Source organism: Melopsittacus undulatus, chromosome 11, assembly GCF_012275295.1.
Source record: "Melopsittacus undulatus isolate bMelUnd1 chromosome 11, bMelUnd1.mat.Z, whole genome shotgun sequence".
In the NCBI taxonomy this organism is placed as follows: Eukaryota; Metazoa; Chordata; class Aves; order Psittaciformes; family Psittaculidae; genus Melopsittacus; species Melopsittacus undulatus.
Genome location: NC_047537.1, coordinates 3,878,954 through 3,902,413, shown reverse-complemented (window position 1 = coordinate 3,902,413; position 23,460 = coordinate 3,878,954). Strand labels below are relative to the sequence as shown.

Sequence of the window (23,460 nt, the reverse complement as noted above, 5' to 3'; positions counted from 1 at the left end):
CAGGAAAAAATGTGCTGTTGTGACACATCTCTTAGTAGCTTAAAAACCTGTTTTTAACAAATCCACACATCCAGTCTGAGGGATCCTGCAGGGGTGTTTATGAATAACATTTTGGAATGAATAGATTGCTTCTTTTTATTGAAGGCACTTTTCCCCAAAAGTTTCTATGAAAAAGGGAAACTTGTGAGGGAGCTAGAATTTGGTGCTGTTTATTTTTCAGTGTCTTGGATATTGGTTTAAAAGAGTGGAGCTGGAGAGGTGATGTCGCTTGGTTTGTCATTTCTCAGAATTACACTGTGAAATAGTTCTGAAGGGTGTCCAGAGCCTTGGATGAGCTCTCTTTTTCCCTTTATGTATACATGAAAATATACACATATACAAAACTGACTGGTACAAATTCCCTGGTACAAATTCAGAAAACAATACTATAAAAGCAAGTAACTCTACTGAACCTGTAGGGTGTGAACCAGCATACGAACCCTGCTATTTCTGATGCGGCAGAATGATGCATGCCTTACCATAAGGGTTCATGTGGTCGCCTGGCATTTGTGGAGGGGTAAGACCCTGCTGAAATGGGTCTGTGCCATAACTGCTTTGATCCATTGCTACAATCTGCTGCTGTGGTGGTGCAAGTGGCGTGTAAGACGTCATCATCCCTTCCATTCGATTGGACATTACTTCTGCAAAGCAAACAGGAGGGCACAGTCACTACTTAGGAATAAAGAGGCAGCATCAGCAGCAATAAAGGACCCAAGCACAGAGGGGATGCAGCTCAGTGTGTCCTGTCATTCAGAGGAGCCTTCCACATTTTGTCTGAGAGTACAACCCTGAGCAGTAAGTTGAAAGACTTGTAATTTCTGACTAAATAATTTCTGGAGTTATTTAACTCTAGGTGTGGAGTTAAATAATACTACTGGACCCCATCTTCCCAAAGTCTGTCCCGTGTGTAACAAAGCCCTATTATTCTCTAACTTCTGTTGGTACCAGTTTTTCTGGCTCTTTGTAGAGGAGGATTTGAGGCTGCAAGACCCTGGGAGTTGGAGATGCTCAAGAGCATCCATGGAGCAGCAGGGTAAGCCCTGGTGCCTCTGTGCAGCTCCCTGTGCCTTGGCTGTGGCAGCGATGCTGATGATACCTTTGCAAGCAGCCTACAGGACTCCTTCCTCAGTATCTACCTGGAGTGGGGCTCCTGGAGGTTTCCTCCAATGAAAGCATCTCTGTACTGCAGATTTATTCTAGGAAGCAGGTAACAGTTTCTGTGTAAGCACCTGCAGGGCCTGGCTGCATGGAAGAACTGTGGGATAACCTGGGGTGAGCACTCGGACAGAGCACTGATGGTGGCACACATTATCCACAGACTCATGTGTGCTCTGTGGACCTGTACTTCAGGCATTATGTGGGAACAGCACTTCAAGAAACATGGCAGATTCTTTATCCATTTCTTTGCCTTCAATCACGGATGCCCTACCTTGCCCTAGTCGCTGTGAGTTTTGCTGCTCCTGCTGCTGCTGATGCCTTCGTGCTAGTTTTTTCATCTGATAAAAGAGAAAGAATAGAACAATCTCATGGCTCCAAATGCAACAATTTTGTTTCTTACAAAACTCTCTACAAACATAAAATCTATTAAACCAGACCATTTATATTCATGCTCACACCACTGTGGGTTCAGCTTCATTTCTAAGCTTAAACATTTTAGTCTCTATTTCATATTTGCATGCAAAATTTACCCCCAGCTTCATGCTGCTTTGAACACATGAACTTAATATCTGTGTTTGAAAGTTGCCTTTCCTGTATGGATGCAGAGAGCAGTGCATGCAAAATAAGTACAGTTCAGTCCCTGGGATCCCTGTGGTATGTACTACATCTAGGGGGAGGGGGAAACTTGTGTTGGAGGACAATTTGTGTTTTACTTTTGAGGACTTGACAAACAACCTACCTTTGCTCTTTGGTTTTGAAACCAGACCTGGACAACTCGCACGCTGAGTCCTGTTTCAGCTGCTAGTGTTTCTCTGACCTATAGGAGGAAAAGTTTAACAATGTCAATTTTAATATTTTTTAGAAAAACTAATCAGTTATGTATGGAGGATTATGCCTGTACTTACACTAAAAACTGCATGCACAGAATTACTTCTAAAAGTTCCTCATATTTTTGCATAGTTCATTCAAGTTCTGCCCTTCATGTCACCACCAGTTTCATAAGTACTGAACAAATAGTCTGAGCTGTGTAAAATGACACAGTCAAACTTAGGAGGAAACAGTGAGCTGGGTTGCTTTTTGCTACCTTCATCAGTGAATAAATACATTCTACCTTTCCCTTGCTGCTACAAACAGAAGGGTTAAGTTTCATAGAAAAGCAAGACTGGAAGGACAATAGTTGGTCCAAAGCTGAGCACCCTCTGAATAGATAGTAACTCCCTCTGTAGTGGGAAAAAGAAGGGCCAAAACACTTGTTTACCTGGGCTCTGATAGTCAAGGTCTATTTCATGTTTTATAACAGACAAGTATTGGAGCTGTTCTGCTTGCTGTGAATACCAAGGGACAGCAATGAGCTGGTTGGTCCTGAGCTGCTGGTTGCTCCAGGTGGAGATGGCATTTGGGTGAGTATTACCGTACACTGGCATGGTCTCTGGAGTCACCCCAAGGTATCTGCTGCTGTCCCAAGAAAGTGCAGGGAGCTGTGGCCTGACCCTGTCAGCTCTGCAGCCTGGTGTCAGAGATGACTTCTGGTCTGTGAGGAAGCACCTACCTTCCTACAGGGCTTGGAAGACACTTCAAAAGATGCTTTGAATGCTCGTCTCTGCTGCGTAGTAAGTATTGTCCTCGGTCGTTTAGGTCTTCTTGGGTCCTTCCCATCATCACTTCCTTTTCCTTGTGTTACTTGTCCTTTGGTGGGCTTAACATCTCCGTCTTCATCATCACTTTTAACTAGTGAAAAATAAACAGGATATGAAATCATACTTGTTCCACCAAGATTTGGTTGGTTTAGTGTGGGGTGTTCCTGCCCATGGCGTGGGGTTGGAACTAGATGATCTTAAGGTCCTTTCCAACCCTAACTATTCTGTGATTCTAAGGTATTTGAGAACTGCTCTTCAGCTGCCAAGCTAGTTAGCAGGTTCAGCATTAGCCCATGTTTCTCTGAATACCTAATGCAACTGCAGGAAGGAAGAGACTATCTTACATTTGTGTGCACTGCCTAAATCAAATGCCATAAAAACATAAAAATGTGTTTCATTTTTAACTCAGGGGTTTGAAATCCAGAAAATGCTTCAATATTTCCAGGAATCAGGCACATGGAGACTTTGTGCCCTTTTGACATCACTTGGTCCCCCATGTGCTCACCTCCTGCAACCACATCAACTGATGCACACCCTTTTCTTCACAGCAGAGTCACATCTCCAGAAGCATTAGCTGCAGACAGGTACTACTGCCTGCACCACTATGGCAGCAAAACAGTGTAAATGCAAGTATCACAAAAATATCTCAAGCTGTATAAGTGTAGATTCCAGCTGTGGATTTGAACATTTTTAAGCTCTAGAGATAATATTCAATATAATCTTTGCCATCTCATTCGTGTTTCCCACAGAAAACATCAGCGTTCTTTCTCTATGTACTATACTGTGTCTATCTGTGCGTGCAGAAATCTCTCTTGGTAAATACATACAAGTAAGTATGTGCTTGTGTAGACTAAATGCATTATTTGTTAAACTCTGAATATTCATACAATCTGATGATACAATGTTTGTTAGTGTGTTGTAATAGAAAATACCAATTGTAGTGGCAAAGTGTGAAGAGTTAAGTACAAATCTGGTTCCGAAAAACAACTTTTCAACTCAGCATATTTTATTTCACCAGATTACTGATTTTTCTTCCAGAAAATGTTAATATATGATTATAGGGACTTCAGCATGAAGAAACACTCTGCAATTTTATATACTCAAAGATCACGTTTGGGGAATTAACAAATTAGACTTTAATTCATTTTAGGGCCTGATTATTATGCACCTAGCAATCTAATCACCTTTTACTTTAATAAGCATCTTTGGCCTAATGATTAAAGAGAACTTCAGTCATTTTAATAACCATGACATTATTAACTTTCCAGCATGCTATTTCTAAGGAAAGGTTTGTGAGGATTAACATTGCTCATTGGAGAGTTACTTTTGTGTCCAGTGGATAAATATTTGATTGGAGCAGGACACATTCCCAGCCAGGGCTATGTGAAATCGTTTGCTCTCACACAGGCATCTGGGAGATCTGCGTTTTCTATGTATTAGACAATGGGAGACAAAACATCCCATTTAATTTGTCAACTTGTTTTTCAGGTTTGGGTTTGGCTAACAGAGAATAATGGGGGGGGGGGGGAAAAGCAGCTCCAGGAGTAAGAAACTACCCCTTGTGCCAAGGGGAAATGGAATTGAAACCAAGGTTGTTTTGTCCCACTGGGGTAACTTGCTGATCATCACAAAATAGAAAATGTGTCCTGAAGGAGAGCCCAAAGCACATCTCAAATGCAGCTACCAGTGCCAGCATGATGAGGGAGGAAGGTAAGGGAGAAGGATCCCCATCCCATTGCTGCAGCACGGGGACAACCCTGTACATGCATCTTCTCAAAGGGGCTTTGTCTTAACACTTACAGGCTGACAGTGGGACTTTGAGGTTGGAGATGAGAACGACATGCTGAAGGACAAGGAAACTCACAGGCCTGGGGCAAATTCACAGACCTTGTGACGTGAGATTTACAGAGCAGAGCACTCAAGGCCCTGCAAATACAGTGTGACAATAAAGAACATGCTCCTCCAAGAAAGACCCCGGTCCTGCATGTCCTGCGAGTTAGCAGTGACCTTTGTCTTGCAGCATTCCTGACATCCAAATACAAATTTCAGTAATGTGGAGAATATGACTCTCAGATTAGAGATTAAGATAATTACTGCTCTTACCTAAATTAGAATAATGCATTTTCCCATCAACCAGAGGCAAACATTCATGTCATTTGTTCGCTTAATGGAATGATAATTGTTGATTTTCTTAGACATTTTCTTGGGAAACAAGTGCACAGTTATGATGGCTGGCAGCAATTTGTGTATGCACTGCCTCTAGTTTGGGGATCAGCCAGGGCACAATGGCAGCAGTTTTCCAATCTCTCTGAGCATATATGGCACGGGAAGGAGGCATCCAATGTCTCCTGGAACTGGCTGTGATCTGAAAGCCAGTCCTCACTGTAACCCCTGCTAAGTCCCTGGGATTTGGACTGGAGAACCTGAGTCCAGTGTGTGAGCTATCTGTCCTGTGCCCTACCGTGTTCTTAACCCTGGATAGACAGCACATGGATTTTGCTCACTCTCTTTCAAAAACTTCCCTAGGAAACAGATGGAGGAAAGGAAGCATCTGTCTCTCTATCACTGTGAAGAACTTGGGGAAGACACCCATCATCTGCTATCGAGTATGAGGGCTCCGATGTCTCTTTTAGGAGAAGGTAAAAGCTCTGGTCACAGTATGGTGACACTTGCCTTAGCCAAGTGTGCAGACTCTTGCAATCACACCATTCAAAGCCCATATCCCTCTGAAGAGAGGGATCACTCTGCGGATTCATAATAGACCATTTTACTAAGGTATCAAGCCTGACGTCCCGTGGTCCTAAACAGTTTGCATTCATCAGGAACAGTGCAGGACCTCCAGGAAAATCTGGAGATCTGTAGCAGGCAAACTTGTTTTTATTATTGCTTTTATTTCTCTCCTAGGTGAGCCCACTTGTCTGCCTTAACAAGAGCACATTTGCAGGCAGCCTCACCAAGCAGGCAGCTGCCATGGCTTCCTCCACTACACATCCTATTGCTGCAGCACAAACCCGCTCCTCTGTTTCAGATTCTCCTAGTACTTCTGTGTTGTGCTTAGAGTGTCTCTTAAGTTACTCTCTGTGATCAGCAGAAAGAATACACTTGAAAATTCGATTACTACTTTGTCCACTTTCCTAGCTCAGCGCTCAAAGTGTATGTGCAGAAGATCCCCTGAAAAACATGTTAAGTGGATAGAAGAATGCCTGTGGAAAACAGCACATTTGAATGAGGCCTCGGGTAACTGAAGTGAGGCTGATTCACATTTTGGGATCTTACAGAAAAATACATTGACAAAACCTAAATGCTTTTGTCCTTTACTAAGCAGCACATTCAGGGAAGGAATCAAGCTAGGGAGAACAGACTGCAAGTAGGGATTTCTTTTAGCTGTGCTGCTAATTTGCATGTGTATATAAATAAAGTAGATGTGCAAATGGATATATATTTCTATAAGAAAGCTCTACAAACCCTTGCAGCTTTTCCAGTCGGAGCAGGCGTGGGAAAAGCTCACCTGAGTCTGAGTCGTCTGGGCTGACCGAGCTCAACAAGTCTTTCTCTTTTTCATAGTCACTTTTGCAGAGCAATTGCCCTTCCTTAAGAACAAACTCGTCCCCTTTCCTCAGCTGTCGTTCGCAGACACAGCAGCAGAAGCAGCTTAAGTGGTAAACACACTCCAGGGCTCTCATCACGAATTCTGTTGGGGCGATCTTTTCCATGCAGCCACTGCACTTAGCAGCAAACAGCCTGTAATGAAGAGAGGCAGCAAAGTCAAAGGGAATGTCAGAGAACACACTGCATGATTTCAAACACAGCAAATTCTCTAACTGCAGATCTGTTTGGCTCATGCTTTTTCACACTGCAAGACTTGCATCCTTAGACTTGGAAACATCACAGGTACGCGCTTTATTCAAATCCCAATCCCTCTGGTCTCAAGATTCTCAAATCACCTTTGCTGGAAAAAAAATACTAAGATTTGTCCTTATCTCACTGTTTTGTTCCTCTTCAAAAAGAGAAACAAAAAGGAGGTCTCCGAGTACAGATACCTTGTTCAAAACCAAATTTACTTTAATGCACCTTACAGAGGAAGGACCAGCTCACACTTTGCTTTACACAGGCTCTCTGGTTTCAGCACTTAAATCCTATTCTGAGCAGATTTCATGACTTTCCATTTTTGGTATTGTCTGTCCCTGAGGAGGCTGATGTATGAACACAGAAACAAGCACAAAACCTCAGTGCAATTGCTGAGAAGACGATCGATGCACACACATGTGCGATCACACACATGCAATTGATAAAGTCAGGAGTGAAATAACATGGCTTTTCCTTGGATGTTGAGTTATTCCAGAACAACCTGTCTCTGAAGGGAGTACTGTGCATTTTAAATGGTGTGAAACATCCTTTGGCAGAGATAGGCAGTGATACAATCTGCTAAATTACCACTATAATCACAGGCTCTAGAATATACACTACTCAAGACTAGTTCTTATTAAACCTTTAAAAATCCCCTTTCCTCCATCATTAATTTTCTAAGATAAAAGTTAGGATGATTCAGATTAATTTTATTTTGCTTTTCTAATGGCAACTGGGAATCTCCCTAAGTGAGCTTTTAGGAAGAGAGCTGCTTCAAATAAAGATGAATAGCCAAGTTACATCCCTGTATCACGCAGTGGGCTTGGTGATTTGAAATTCAGTGTCTTTTATAGCAATATATCAAAGTGCAAGGTGCATTAAGATTTACATTTTGGCAATGAAATTAACACAACTGCACCCATGTGCTCACAGGGGGAAAAAAGGAGATTCTGCCTTTTGGGATGGGGTTTGCTGATGGTTTTTTCATCCTCCAAATTATCACCTTTTATAAAAAAGGGCAATTATCTTCAATTTTAGAAGGCTCACACTGTGGTAGTTCCTGATTCCTCCAAAGCCTCCATTTTGTCTGAGCTCAGTAGTACAGCAAAATGGCAGTCACTAGCTCCTCAGCAAGCGATGGAGTCACAGAACGGGCAGGAGGGAAAGGAAAATGTAAATCCGTTTACACATGGCATCTACAGGAAGGCTCAGAGCCCAGTAACTTGTGGCATTTCCCCATCTGTATCTTCTGATCTAATAAAAGAGATCTACACTATTAACCTTGCAGGCTCGGTGCGTACCTCTGCATGGCCACAGCCACGAGGTAACAGCTGAGCAGTGTATGAGCCACGCAAGGTGGACTGAGCAGCTCTTATCTGGCTACATAATGAATTAAATCTATTAAAGGGACACTGATGCTACACAGGACCCACGGGCACTGCTAGTAAATAGGCCATCTTATTTCATACAGGCTTCCCTGCAAGGTTTTTCTTACAATGCTTTAACTAGCAAATTCCTTAGCAGGAAATATTTTTATCTATACACAGTAACATATCTGAAAGGATTAAAGGACAAAGGAGAAGGGAGGGAAAAAAAGAGCAAACAGATTTTAAGCACTTTAAAAAGTTGTTTCTATTTAACTGCTTAAACCGATTTGACTCAGTTTAATTAAGCTTGTATCTTTTGTCTGCAGCCTGTTGTTATGATGGAGCGCGCTTAAGCACTCCGCAGATTAGCAGGTCTGGTGTGGAGGCACCGGCTCATTCACACCGCTGCGCCGGGTGACACCCGCTCGCTGCCGGCACGGACGGGACGGACCCGACGTGCGGGTCCCGCTTCGGGAGCCGCGGCCGAGGGAAGCGGCAGCGCCTCAGATCGGTGCTGCTCGTCTGAGCCATCGGCAACAGGAACCTGCGGGTTCTGTCGCGACAGCGCTGCGATCGGAGCAAACCGCTGCGCAGGGCTCTGCCTCGAGGGGGGCACCGAGGGCGCACCGGGGACCCGCTCCCCCAGCCTGGCAGCGGGCAGGTTCCCACCTCCCCACCGCAGAGAGGACAGAACGGGGGGGGCTTCCCCGGGATGAGGCTGGCGCCTGAGGGGCCGGTGAGCGGCCCGAAGCGAGTGGGAGCGGCGCTGCGGTGATGGGCGCATCCCCCCGAGCAGGGCTGCGGCGGCCGCCGGGCTTCTTCCAAGCAAACCGCAAAATACATACAGTGAGAGTGAAAACACGAACGTCACACGGGTTGCACTTCATTCCAAATAGGAAAGCATATCCACCCTTCACATTCCTCCTAACCAGCACACAAAACCAACCTCCTCTCTTCTCAGCCTTGCGCTGCGGAGCGTGTTGCTCACCTGAGGAGCCCCATCACTGTCACACTGCTTTACCGATTGAGTTTCCCCCCCCCCCCCCCCTTTTTCTTCAAAGTAAGATGTCTAAAGCATAAATATAAATATTTTGTGTTATTTATCTGCAATTGACTGTTGCCACGAAGATGGGGCTTTCAGCACCGTTTCTAAAGGCAGTGTTTTAGTTATAACGAATTACATTGTTATCAATGTAGTATTAACTCGTTCAAATTACCATTAAATTGGCCTGATAATACTGCACGAACTATCTATCTTTAACTTGTCTGTTGCCAACGTAAGAAAATGCCTTGCTCTGTATTCAGATGATACTCCCTGCATTATAACACACACACAAATACACTGCACCACGTTGGACTGGATTCTAAGATTATAAAATCTTCATTACATTTATCTTATAAAGTGTTTATGGGCTTTTTTTCAGCTCCCAGAAAGTAACCCAAGGTTATGCACTTTTTTTTTTGCACGAGGCAATCTCACAACAGGAAACTAATCTTGACAAATGACCAGACTTTGATATCTGTGATCTAAAACACTGCTCATTAGACTGTTCATTTTATAAACGAAAGGTAATAAACCTGTTGAGAAGTGTAGGATAGCAGGAATACTTTACAGATCACCCCTTTACAGGTTTCAATCGCAGCCATAAATTTGAAGGGGAGCATGCAGATATTCTGTGCTGAGACAAAGCCTCTGTCCCGCACCAACCACATTTAAAGAAATAGTTCTTTTGCTTTCTATACATTTTACAAATGATTTGCATAACTCTGGCTTTTTACCCCCATGGCTGATTATCTCCAGCTCTCTTAAGTTAATGTCAAACCTCAAAATCCTTGGACTTGTTAAAGTATGTGGAGAGTGGAAATCAAATGCCTTTATTAGAAGCCCCAGGAAATCTCCGACTCCTAAGCACAACGAAAACATTCCAAAGAAAATTGTTCAAAGAGGACAAAGGAGAAAAGCAGAACAAGAAAACCTTGTTTTGAATCAACGATTGCAAGAGTTTTATAAATAAATTCTGTTGCCTGGACAATTCTGAAAGACAACTCAATAGGTTTAGGAGTTTTTAAGTATGTTTGCCTCTATGCCTGGAACACTTGGGGATTCAGCTGAGCTAAAGCTTGGAACAATGGCCTGCCTGTCCATCTGAGTATTTGTAATAAATGCTGTAAAGCAACTTTACAGTACTAGAGTCAGAAACTCTTCACCAGCTAAAACTGGGTAAACTCAACAGATTAATTTTGCATAGATATCAGGGGCAATGAAAACGCTAAGACATGTGGTCCCGTCTTTAAACAGTAGATGAAAATGTTCACCAGCGGAAGAGGCCATAAAGATTTTATTTGTTAGGATATCCCTGTGAAGTCAGGCTGAATCAGTAATCCTTAGAAACAACCACAGTTACATGATCCACCATGCCTTCCTGCATGGGCACAACCATCTGGTGTTTAATACGTACTACTGATTTATTATCTCTCGTGTAGTTATCTTGCAGTAAGTTTGACCCTGCTCTGCTCCAGAGAATCACGGCTCTGCTGTTTACTCTTCTGATGTCCTGACAACCCACCCTTACCTTCCTACTGCTCACCCAGGTCCTTCATTTCCTCCTGTCTGTGGGCAAATAGATTTTAATTGTTTTATTATAACTAATTTAATCTGTGCTGAGAGATCTCCATGTGCAGTGTGAAATTTGCTGTTCATATTAAGTGTGGTTCAAGAGGTTTGTTATACAGGACTGACGTATAAAAACAGACTAATTCAGTCAGGTTGCTTATTTACTGGACCTCTGCCGTGAAGCAGTAAATAGGAAGTTATTAAGCTGTGTTTGATATATGCAAGAGGACAGATGCTGCTGTCTACCTATCAGAGACATGAAATCATTTTCCCTTCTGTGTTATCCTGACGTTATGTGTTGCAAGAAACTGCAGCAGATACCTGGCTCTTCTTTATTTAATAAACATGCAAAGATGGTGGTCACAAGCTTTTGTAAATATTGTAGGTATAGTCTGTAGCTCTGATGCTTTTCTTCCTGATAATACCCTGCATATAACATCCCTATCATCCTTACATAGCCAGCTGGGAGTTCACTTTGTGCTTGTATGGTACAGAATACGTCAGAGCTGAAGTAAAATGTATTGTGCTTTTCAAACAACTGAGTGTTATTAAAAGAAGAAATTAAATTATTAATGAATGACTCTTTCTTAGGGAGAATTTTATCTGCTTCTCTCTTTTTAGCTGACATAGAAGGGGAAAAACTGTGCACGGGGTTTACCCAGCACAGGGCTTGGACATTCTTGTAGTGTCATACAGCTCATGGGTGCTTATGAAAAAGGAAAACTGTTGCTTGGTTACACTGAATTCTGAACATTCAAAACATCTCGAGCGCACTAAGGCAAAACAGAAATATTATAATTTTATGATTTGAAAAAAAAAAGAACCCTAAAAAAAGAAACAATCCATTTCAAACGTTTTCCCTGCAGAAGAAATAATTACATAGTTTATTAAAGCTGATTTCACAGCTGAAACTTCACTAAAAGAAAGCCAATTCCCTTTGACTGAGTGGTAATAAAATGTGCAAAAATTAAAAGTTTCTAGGAAAAAAATAATATTTGGAGAGAAACTAAACCAAAGAAACCTTTTTCTTCTTCAGGGAGAACTGAAGAAAGTATTTATTAACCCTCTATCCACAGGTGCTGCAGTAAGAACACAGCTACTGGTGAAAGCTTGTGTTTAAAACTGTGCTTCACAACGTGGTCTGGATTCACAGGTTAAAACAAAACTTATCTGTGTACTGAGATACTTTTGCTGCCTGAGAACATTTCACTTGTATTCTCACAAGTGCCATCCAAAGGCAACCTAATGGATAAAATGATGATAGAGACCACATGTTATCCCATGCTAACTGAAGTCTTGCTCTGAGGCTGGTGGGAATTTGACCATAGACATAGTCAGAGCCACAAGTTCACATAACTGCTCTGCACACTTTCTTTTTTTCTTTCTTTCTTTTCTTTCTTTTCCTTCCTTCCTTCCTTCCTTTTCCTTCTTTCCTTTCCTTTCCTTTCCTTTCCTTTCCTTTCCTTTCTTCACACAGAGCAGTTATGTGGACCCACCACACAGGAAGATCATACCTGAATGATGGCTTGAGTCACAACCACATCCATAAGAATACTACCCTTAGTTTGAATTCCTTCCCAATGGAATAAGAGGGAAAAGTCCCATTTGCTTCAATAGGAGCAGGTTCATTAATATTAGACCCTGCTGCAGAGACAGCGGTGCTGTGTGTACCTCTGCGCCACCATCACCAGCCTCTACTGCAACAGCCAAATGACAACTGCCAAGAGCCTCCTGCCCTGTGTTCATCTTCTCTCTTTAACAAAGGAAAGCAGCACTGTGGTCAGTGAGCTGATATCCCCTCATGGAGCAGAGCTCAGGACCCCACATGGGCTGCTCCAGAAGGAACCTCGTGAAGACCAGCCATTCCCAGCTACCTCCCAGCACACCAGGACAGGTCTCAGATGCTGCCTGCTCTGATGGGGATCTTTGGCAGGGGAAGGGACTAGCACAGATGCCCCCTCAGGTGGTCATGACATGTCACCTTCTGGAGAGGTCCTTAGGCCATCAGGCACAGGAATCCCATTGCCCAGTCCCCAGTCCCAGCTCCTGTAGCTGAGGCATCCCAAAATCCCTTCCAAGGATGGGCCAAGCGTTTGCTGGCCACACCAAAGCTCTGCACAATGGCAGTTCTGGGGCCAGGACAGTGGTGTCGAGACAAGTGGAAAAGACCCACAAATGGATTCACCAACATGCATTAAGACACACAGAGTTCAAAGCTGCCATCCTAACCTAACTTGCACAAGCAGGGCCAGAATGACCTGAAAAGTTACATCTTCCTTAACTATAAAGTAAAACATAAAATGTAAAGTGCAGAGGAGTTTCTCGCTTCGAGCGAGATGTGACAGAACGGATTCTTCTCTTTGCTTAATTTTCATCCCCTAATTGACCCCTTTGTTCAACTGCCTTCCATCACTGCCATGCAATTCTATTTTATAGCATTTTTCCTTACAACACTTTGATGGAAAAATTTATGAAGAATCGAATTATTGCTGTTAGAAGGGAATTAAAACAATTTTTCATTTACAAAGTCACTGATATTGCTCTACTGTGCTCCACCTTTGGGAATCCAATTGCTCTTCTCAGCTACTCCCATTCCTCTTTATAGCACGGCAATTGCACTGTACAGATTATGGCTGCAATTTTCTCCTAATCTGTTCTGTAGAATAGAAACTGTTATAAAAGTTAAGGGCGCCAATTGAATTGATAAAGCCAGGGCTGCAATTAAGAAGCCTAATGGTTAACAAAATATGAAGATTTCGTTAGAATTACATTTTCAGGCAGTGCAAACATTTGGGAAACAATGTTATTTTTGTCTACGAGTTTAAAAAAAGGCTGAAGAGGCTTCTGCTGTTGTGCTTTTTGGACTGCTGCAAATGATACTGAAGTGCTATAAAAGCACAGTGCATGTTGGGGAGTTTGTACTTCTGCTGCAGCTCTGCTAAGCGAGGTCATTACCAAAAACCAAGGTTTTCTTCATTTTTCTTCCTGGAGTTTTATTCAGTTATTTACACATATTAAACCAAATCCATCTTTATTTCCTACCTGTACAACCTGACTGACTTCCACTTGGTGAAATGTCTTCTAGCCTACATGGAGCTGGGCCTTATTTCATCACCCAGCTCAGTGCAAGAACCTCCTGTCTCCAGCATGCTGGATATGCACTGGGCTGGTCAGAATGTCTTATCCTTCTTGTTCACTAAGAGGCACAATGAATTTACAGTTGCCTTTGAATTTACATCTCCAACAACACAGGGAAATTCTTCTAATATAATTTTTATATGAAAATTCACCCTAAAGGCCCTCTAAAGCAGGGAAATTGTACTGTCGGTGATTCACTGCCCCGGTCTTCACTTTTACAGGAAAAAATAATCGTGTGTCAGAGCCATTCAAATGCAATTTCTAAGTTATTTCTCGGCTGGCAAGAATGACTTAGGGAAAGAATTTACACAGGGCCTTTCCTCCCAACTAAGAACATTAAGAGGAAGAAACGTTATTTGCCAGCATAAAACAAAATAACTTCCTGTGCCTGCTGCACTGATGCTGTACAAGAGCTTGTGCCCAAACCCATCAGCACAGCCAATTTAGCAACTGATTTGCAAGGGAAAGATACCTTAGTCCTGTGGTGTTAATGTCTTTACAGTGGGGGGTCTATTGCCAGCTTCTCCAAACTCATCAACACAATCTATTATTAATACCCAGAAAGGCTTTATAGTATCTTTATAGCACAAGGCAATGAAAGCTCTGTGGTGTAATCTGTTATCTATATTGCAAAAACATGTGAAATAAAACAAAACACAGACACTTCATAAACAAAATGTTTCATCTGTTACATCTCTCTGCCTCTCCTATATATAAAGCAGTAGGGTGCAGGAAAGGCACTCAGAGAGATTTGCTGTTAGATGTGGGACTGCCTTCTTTTTAGATTTTATTTGTAATGTGACAAACTTTAAACAATGAAAATTTCTGCTTGTTTCAGAGATGAAAATGCTCAAGATCTTTGCAAGATCAGGCTGCATTTGAACAGCAGAGCAAAGGGTTCTCAAAGCAAAATACAGCATCTAAACATCCTAAAGGTACACGAGAAGCTGGTCAACACAGCGCAGGGACACAGCCCCTGCTCCCACCGCACGCAGGCAGAGGCAGGTACTTATGGTAGGGGCATTGCCATGGTAAGAGCTTAAGAATTTGTCTCCAGTAAGCAGCAGCAAAACCAAGAGCCTCCTGGCATCGTCCTGGAAGCAGTTATTTGTTTGGAAAACATTTAAGAACAGAATTTGAGCAGCTGGATTTTTTCTTCTGCTATTGATCTACATGTCAATATTTTGTATGAAAAGCCCAGAATTGCCCTCAACTTAGTCCCTAGGAACAGACACAGTCAGAAATATCATTTAGCAGCAAATAAGTACACACACAGTTTAAAACCCAAGAAGATTTTGTTTGGAATAAACAGACTGTGGTAAAGGTGGAGGTGAGAAGGGCGTATGGAGGAAGTTTTGTATACTTCATACATATATGTTTGCAATACAGTAAAGAACCAAAAAAGCCCTCAACACAGGCCTGTGTCTTATTTCCCAGATGCCCTTTTATGTTCTTTGCCTGCTGAAAATAAATTGTTCTTTTGTAGTGTTTCTCTTTTCAGTCCGACTGTCAGCTATTATTTTTCTATTTCCTCTTTTTGTCACTTTGCATTATTTTTGGTGCTGTAATTCCCATTTGTTCCCACTCCTATCTTCCTGTCTCCCATTGTTCCATTTTTTAATCCCCAGTTTTACTCTTCTTCGGCTCTTTTTTGGCCCATTCTCAGTAGGGTTTGAGAGAATACCCAGGCGTGACTCCCTGCTATAGCAACCACACCTCCCCAGGAAAGCCACAACAATCTCTTCGGGAGGAGGAAAGTCTTTCACAAGCTGGCAGCAAAAGTAAATCCTTCTTCAAGGAACAAGAAGGATTAGCAGAGAGCAGTGGGCTGCAGACTTAACCCTACCCCTCATTTCTTTAGAGCACCAGTCACTCAGAACCCTGCTGGGATGTACAATTAAATAGAACCCAAAAAAATCCTGAATGACACAAGAGCCGGATTGTGTAAAGGTTTAATTCCACTTTAATACCTTTCCAAGTTCAGAACTCAAAGATAGCAATTTAACCCAAGAATCCCCATCTGAGCATGAAAAGTTGCTGCTTGTCTTACAAAAGTCCCGCTATATTCTGCTCTAAATCATGCTCTATTAGCCTGACCTTTAATGGATGATTTTTTTCCCCCTATCATCTCACATAGTTTCTCTTTAACGTCTTTCTTTCACAGACTTTGTTCTGACAAGACACTGAGGGAAACTGTGAAAAGGAACACTGGAAAAGGAACACTACAGAAAGAACAAAGTCCCAAAACTCAGGCAACTAAAGGTGTGTCCTGCAATGTCTAAGGATAATTTATTCTTGTAATGTTAAGACACTCTTATTAACATCATGTCAATTACTTATTATTATTCATACTATGATGGAAAATAAATAGCTCTCTTAATACAGGCTTTTCTCAAAACTCCAAACATCTGATTCATCTTTTACATTAATGAACAGACGAGCCTGGTTATTCTAGTATGGACAGTTACTGTAGCTGCTCTATGAACTGAATTGTTAGATTAACAGAAAACTACCAAAATTCCCTAGCTTCTCTAAGGCCAAATATGGTTGTTAGAGTCTTAAAGACTTAGCTATCAGCATCTGTGTTTGTATTCAGGCTTTAGTAAACTAGACCCTCTAAACCCATACAAAAAGATTTAGCAATAGGCAAGGCCCTATAGCATGTCCAGACCCACCTTTTCCTGAACGTTAGCACAGGGTTTAAGTTATTCCAGCAGTTAAACATATATCATGCAGGACACTTCCACATGTGTGAAAATGAAATCCCATTAGACACCAACAACATTATTAGGCATGCAAAGAGGATTATTTCCTTAAGCTCACAGGACTGAAAGGTTTGTCTAAACATTTTATTAACTTTTTCAGGACTTTTTTCTTTTTAATTAAATGAAAACTTGTAAGTCAGTCAAAGCTGGAAAATGCTTAACTTTTGTGGATATATATTATGCACACACATGCATACGGGGAGGAAAAAACAGAGATGCCTGTTAGAAAGTGTACAAAATCCCCACTACATCATATCAGCACAGCATTCCTTTCTTGTGGTGAGAAAATCTGTGTGGCTTAGAATTGTTCTCTAAAAGCACAGAAATATCCCATGGTATTCCTGAGGGTTCCATAAATCTTTCCAAAAATTAGGTGCTTTGCTGAATATCAGGCTGGGAAAAAATCCTGCTCTTGACTGTACTGTCCTTTGTACAAAGTTGACAAAGCACGTTTCAACCAGAATGTGTGCTGAAATGGAATGCTGTTTCCTCACCCCTAATTCTGAGGTTCTTAAGATCATCTGCTACAGATAAACACGAGGAGAAGCTGTGTCATTTTTTTGCTTCAAGTAAGTGATATGAAGAACTTCTGCGACACCATCAGGTCCTCATTTACAGGCAAGAGACTTTAAAGACACTCAGCTCCATTGAGATTTTGGTCCTAAATCTGTCTTCTACTAGTCCCTTACAGAACCCCCAGCTTTGGCATTAAAGTTGTTAGCAGTGTCTCAATTTGCTGTTGGAAGGAAAATGATTCCTTTTACTGGCTCTCACATCAGCACATCACACCCCCCCAAACAGCTTGCACTGGAAATCCTGGGAATGCCATAGGCGACACTGCAGCACAGGCTCCTATGTGCTACCTGCCAGTCACGAGGGACGCGTCAGATGGCCACAACCGACCTGCACATTCCTCTTGTTCTCATTTCACTGACAATAGGCATTAAAATATTTAAGATTTGCTTCTAGCGCTGCACGAAGCAAGCAGGAAATGTAGAAGCTTGGGTGTACAAGTTAATGAAATATGGTTGGGTGAACATAAGCTCTTCATTTAGACAATAACAGTTACCGCTGCAGTTTCTTTGTACCCGCTTTATGAAAGTCATAAACTCTCCAAAGAAAAGCATGAGCTATTTTACCCTGACGGTCTTTGACTCCCTCTCACTACCTGCTGGCGCAGTTAGAAAGTATGAACTGCCTTTGAACAGATTAGGACCAAGTTAAAGTGTGACAACATCTTAAGCTTTCTCCACATGTTGCCAATGATTTCCAACTAAAGATGTTACCCTCATCACTTCTGCCACAATGATAAGAATCTATAGCCCACTCACTTGAGGAGATAAAAGCAGTTTAGCTGGAAGTATAAAGTACTCTGACTTGCTAAGCCGAGTGACTGGCTGTCCCAACCTAGCTGATTTTTTTCCTCTACAAAGCACAAAATCCTTATCATTAGGGACTTAAGCTGCTTTTTATTTTGAGACAAAAAGAATACTGTTTATTGGCATCCAACTCAAACCAGCTGTAAACAGTTGCTTTGATGAAGAAGCAGCTACAACTTCACTATGCCTGAAGGCACATAGCCACTGAGTGTCAATCATTAAAGGAAGAATGTAAGGTGTATGCAGGGTCAAAAGAAGGCCAAGGGACATTTAAGACCTCAGGGATCCTGGATAGCCCAGCTTCCATTTAGAACCAAAAGAGGATTTTAAGCTATTCTGCTGCATGACCTTTATCTCCAGAGGCAGTTCTATGGCTGGGCTCAGCCCTGAGTTTACCCAAGGGAGAAGACTTGCAAAGTCAGGCTTCTCTTCCCGATGTACTGTGGAAGCAACAAGGTGAATTTTGATTTGAGAGAGCCTAAATGGCTCCAGAATGCACATCATGACAAGCCCAGAAGACTTGGACAGCAGAATCCTGCTGGTGTCTAGAGATGTTTGAAGTCACAGATGCACAAGGCACTCTAGGTAATTTTAGTTCTTATACTGACCCTTTCGTAACTTATGTCTTCCATCAAAAATCACTTTACTGACTGCAGCAACTATTTAAGTTAGAGATGCCCACCAACCATTTTGGTGTGAGAAGTATAAAGCTGTTACAGAATTAAAGATGAAATGGAAGGAAGATCAGCAATTTGAGTTTGAGAACCAACAGCAATAGCTCTATCATTAAATGCGTCTCTACACTTACAAATCCTCTTGTAATCAGACACATACCAGCAAAAACTTAAATCTCAGGACAAAAGTCTCAAAGAGTCCCCAGGCAATTCACAGATTCTGCTTGGAAAACAGTTGTTCTTGGATGTGGAACTGGAAAGAGTTCAGAGTCATCAGAAGAAAGCAGAATAGTCCCATTGTTGTCACAGTTCTCTCTGAAAGTGCCAGTTCTTCTCTGTGTCCTGGAGTGGGTCAGCCCAGTTACTACTGTCAGCCTTAGATTAGGTCTCAAGCAAATAAACGTACAAATGGTGTGGGTTTCTTACACCTGCTTGTTTGCATTACACTTGAACACCTTTATTTGGATGGTAGTACCTACTAAACACTTTCTAAACAGAGAAAAAATGCAAATCCTGGCCCCATAAATGTGAAATTAAGGGAGAGGAGATCATGGTTAGAGAGGTGAAATGGCTCTGTTGTTGCCAGGCCCTGGATTTCTCAGTTGCAAAGTTCAATACTAGCAGGAAAAAAATCCCACTTCTTGCAGATCCCCTGTACTGAAGTCCATGCTGTCTCCATTCACACCATTCCCTGATACAGACAATTAAAAGAGACTAATTGAGGGGGCAGATCCATCCCCTGTCATCCACCAGACTCAACCTTCTCAGCAAGGCACCATGCGGGAGAAGCACATCCCATTCCAGCAGGGAATAAAGGACAGAAGAAATGTGCAAGCGATGCTGACAAAGGGCATACGATAGCGTCACTGAGTGGTGACTCCTGAGGAGGGTCTGCAGAGTCCTGGGAACTGGTCTCTTGCAGGACTCCAAACTGGGGGGGTCTTGAGCAGAGGCAAACCCAGCACACCCAATGCAGAGCTGCTGCTCAGCTCTGTGCTCTTGGCACCGTGGCAGGGCATAGGTGGGACAGACTGCACTTCAGGCAGTTGGTGCCTCATTCCTGCATCCCTGCATCACCCAAGTCCCCTGATGTGGCTCCATTTGCAACACTGCTCATCTTGTGTGCTGCCTGCAGCCTCCAGTGCTCATCAGCTCCTCCCTGCAGGAGCTACATAAACATCTGCAGCCTGCACAGTTGCAAGAAACCCATCTGCATGGCCCACATCTGCATGCACCAGTCTCATGGCCAAGACTTAGCTCCCATAGTTAAAAAATAGAGACCCCAAGGCCAGTCCTAAGCTCCACCATCGATCTTCTGCCGGTGGGAAGAAAGCAGAGCTCCTGTCCTATGGCGTACTGGAGGGAACAGGCCCTGGAGACACCAGGGACATGGATGTAGATGCTCCCTTGTCAGGGGAGCAAAGACATTCTGGGGAAGCTACAGCTTCGTGCTGCACCCAGACTGACAGAGACCCTTGAGGGAGGCCCCTCTGGTCATCTTTCTTCCTCATCACACCTTCTGCCTGGTGGATGCTGATGTCTGAGAGTTGGTGCAGGCTTCCTCTTCTCCCCATCCCCAGCACAGCAAAATGAGCAGCAACACAAAGGGCTTCAGCACAGAACTGCAGTGCTTGGTCATTGGGTTGCAGAGGTTATGCTCTCTTAAAAGACCAGAGTGACTGTTTCAGTGTCAATTAACTTAGCTATGAGGTGGGCCAGGCTAAGCAGATCTTACTCATGCCACATGAGCTGGAACAGCTACGTATTTTATAGGAAAGTGTTATTTCTATATAGAAGGTCCTGGTGCCACCAGAGATGTGGCTCCTCCAGGCACAGACTCAGCCCCTCCTCCTCTCATGGCTGAGAAGATACACACCAGTTTCACCAGTTCCTCTGGCAGATACCGGGTGCATCTCTCTGCCCACATCCGCACAGACACCACACACAATACCCTTGTTTTGGGGCTTCAGTTCAAAATTGCTTCCTCAGGCTCAGAGCCCTCTTCTGGGCTCTTGCCAACCTCACAGCCTCTCCCTGACCATACCGGTACCCACAGCAGCATCCTCCCACTGCCAACACCAAACTGGGAGCCAGGCTTCCCACTGCTGCTCACCACCACCCCTTCACAGACCACATCCCTGCTGTGCTGGTACCTGCCTTCCATTCAGCTCCTGCTGTCATTCCATGCAGCCATTCCCTCCCAGGTACACCTCACATGGCTGGAATTGTACCTATTATTTTGGGCTCCCAGGACAGGCAAAAGACAGTAGGAAGTCTGTGGCACTGTTAGATTGTACAGCATCACCTACACGGTATAAGGAAAAATCAGTCTTTGCAATTTATTCTGTTAAGAAATTTTCCTGCAGAAAACCTCATAAAATCTGTTTTAAAAGGGACAGTAGCTCATCTTTATCGTCACGTTGATATCTTTATAAACTTACTCCAGTGATCTATAGGAAAAGCAAACCAGACAGCTCAGTATTTATGGGCATATTTTAAAAGGCTCTTATATTTAACAACTGCATTTAGCTGCGTTAACTGCAAGTTGCAGTAATAAAGGCTCTGTGCTCTTCGATGCTAAATTAAAAAAAGTTCTGCTCTTCAATAATACATAGATGCTGCTTTTTTCATTACTCTTTAATATCATTTCCATTTAGTTTATAAATAATTGTAGCTAGCTAATGAAACGAAATAAAACCTGCCTCCAACCCATTCCCTAGAGCAAAGTAAACTCCTCTTTTTAAAGCTTCTTAATCACCGCCCAGTTCTTACAAAATTAGCATAGTAATGGGCTTTAAATTGAGCCTCTTTGTTTTTTAATTAAGCTCCCAGCAGGTAAAAATAAAACAGATTATTGAAGAATATGCCAACTCTAATAGCCTGAAACTCTTTTGACAATTAAAAAGATCCCATGTTAACCCTTTTGAGGAATCCTGCATGCTAATTAGTCACTCTGAGGCCCAAATCCATCAATATTCCATCTAGACACCTTGTAAAGTTGAGATGGTGAAGCCCGTGTCAGTACCGGATAACATTTCCAAAAGGAAGGTGAGGCCCAAGCTCCCTGTGGCAGCAGAACTGTGCAGTTATGGACCCACACACCATTGCCACAGTGGCTGGTGGTAGGCACATGCGGGGCAGCATCCACAGGGGCTGGGACTGGGAAGCCATGGGATGATGCATGTTTTGATGGCATCCACTGGATACCCATGGCTGGTTGGGTTTGCCAATGGGCAGTAGCAGAATAGAGCAAGGGGGGACACACAGTGGCCACAGATGAGGGGAGGATGGCACAGGTACCACTGGGGCTGTTCCTCTCACGTCCAGGCTCCAGGTCCACTCTGAATCCCAGCTCCACACCAGCAGCATCCCAGCCCTGGGGCCTCTGCTTCCAGCTCCTGGCTGCCTTACAGCTCACTCTGGTGCCCTGAGAGCCCCTCTCCACTCTTCACCCACTGTTTGGCGATGCCTCCTTGGAGCCTCTGCTGCATTTTGTACAAAAACATTAAGTGGATGCCAGAGGTAGCAGCAGCCCCGGTCGGCATTTCAGCCCCGGAGGCTTATTTGAAGTGTCTGCCTAGCAGCGAGTGCCCCAAACATGCCGGAGACACAACCACTCTTCTTTTGCTTAGCAACATCAAGCTGCCCTCGAGGCAAAGGTAAATCTTGAGCAGAACAACGGGGGGTTAAGAAAGAGCAATGTTGAAGCCATGTCGTGGACAGCAGTGATTCTCTGGGAAAATTTAGTAGATATTGCTGGCAGCCGAGAGAAAGGAGCAGCACAAAGTTCCACTGGTAGCTCTCTGTCAAATATTTGGAAAGCTCTTTCTGAGTCCCACGCTTTATTTTCAGTGTCTGATTCAAGCGTCAGAGTGTGAAGTGCTGGCTGCACTCTGCTCGCATCCAGCCAGGACTATTAATCCCTCGCTTTCAGGAGTGCTTGTGTCCATCCCCAGAAATGAAATCAACCACATGAAAAGCCCATTCATTCCCAAGAACGCTGATCACTCTGCATCCTTCAGAGACTCGCAATAAATGGTACCGAATGCTCTTGTGTACTCAGTAAAACCCTGTCAGGTCTTAGGCAGCTGCAGTAACTACTGTCAGTCGCTGCTTTATATTATACCTTATACCGCAAGGGTCACCGTGATGGAATTAGGGGCCGACAGAGAATGTGATCAGATTTAAGGGCAGACTCCAGCCATGAATATACGCTGCCTTCTTTCACTGAAGCATTTGGGAGCTGCTGACACATGTCCTAACGTTTCATTTTCAAAGACAAATGACATTTCTTGTGTCTCTTAACTGATACCAGATAATTTGGAGAAAGAAGGAAGCATTTGGCTTATAATGGAATATAAATTCATTAGGTTAAGACCTTCATTTACTTCTGCACAGGGACAAGCATTACAAACTTCACTGGACATCTCTGGACCATGCCCTGTCACAAATAAATATCACCAGCAGAATCATTTAAAACAACGTAAATCCATCACAACTGAATTAACTTCCCCTGAACTACCCTGGAGTAGATCACATAACTCATATAAGAGCCAGAGAGGCTGGACTGATGGCTTAGAGTTTCTTAGATAGGATCCATAGTCCCACAACCCCAGCTCCTCACTGCCTCTGCTGGACCTGATGAAGAGACAGCTTGAGTGTACAGAAATGCTAATTCCTCCTGGGAGCATTTCAATTATGGGGACCTTTCCAGGAATATATTTTCTTTAAAGCAAAAAGCTGCAACGCTGAGAATAAGCTTGCAATGTTTTCAGCACATCTGGTTGAGAACAGCTGGAGAGGCAATATGCTGTACTAATGTCTATATCCTTGTGCTTGGGGT

At 43.2% G+C, this 23,460-nt stretch overlaps 1 protein-coding gene across 1 annotated transcript in view; it reads right to left on the bottom strand.

Annotated features, from left to right (window-relative positions):
* LMX1B (LIM homeobox transcription factor 1 beta) overlaps window positions 1–23,460 on the bottom strand; it is a 99,647-nt gene that overhangs the window by 6,392 nt on the left and 69,795 nt on the right. Inside the window, exons 3-7 of the mRNA XM_034067392.1 lie at window positions 6,343–6,575; window positions 2,747–2,925; window positions 1,937–2,014; window positions 1,469–1,535; window positions 519–680 (exon numbers count right to left, since the gene is read on the bottom strand). Coding sequence (XP_033923283.1) covers window positions 519–680; window positions 1,469–1,535; window positions 1,937–2,014; window positions 2,747–2,925; window positions 6,343–6,575 — 719 coding nt within the window. The remainder of the gene's footprint in view (window positions 1–518; window positions 681–1,468; window positions 1,536–1,936; window positions 2,015–2,746; window positions 2,926–6,342; window positions 6,576–23,460) is intronic.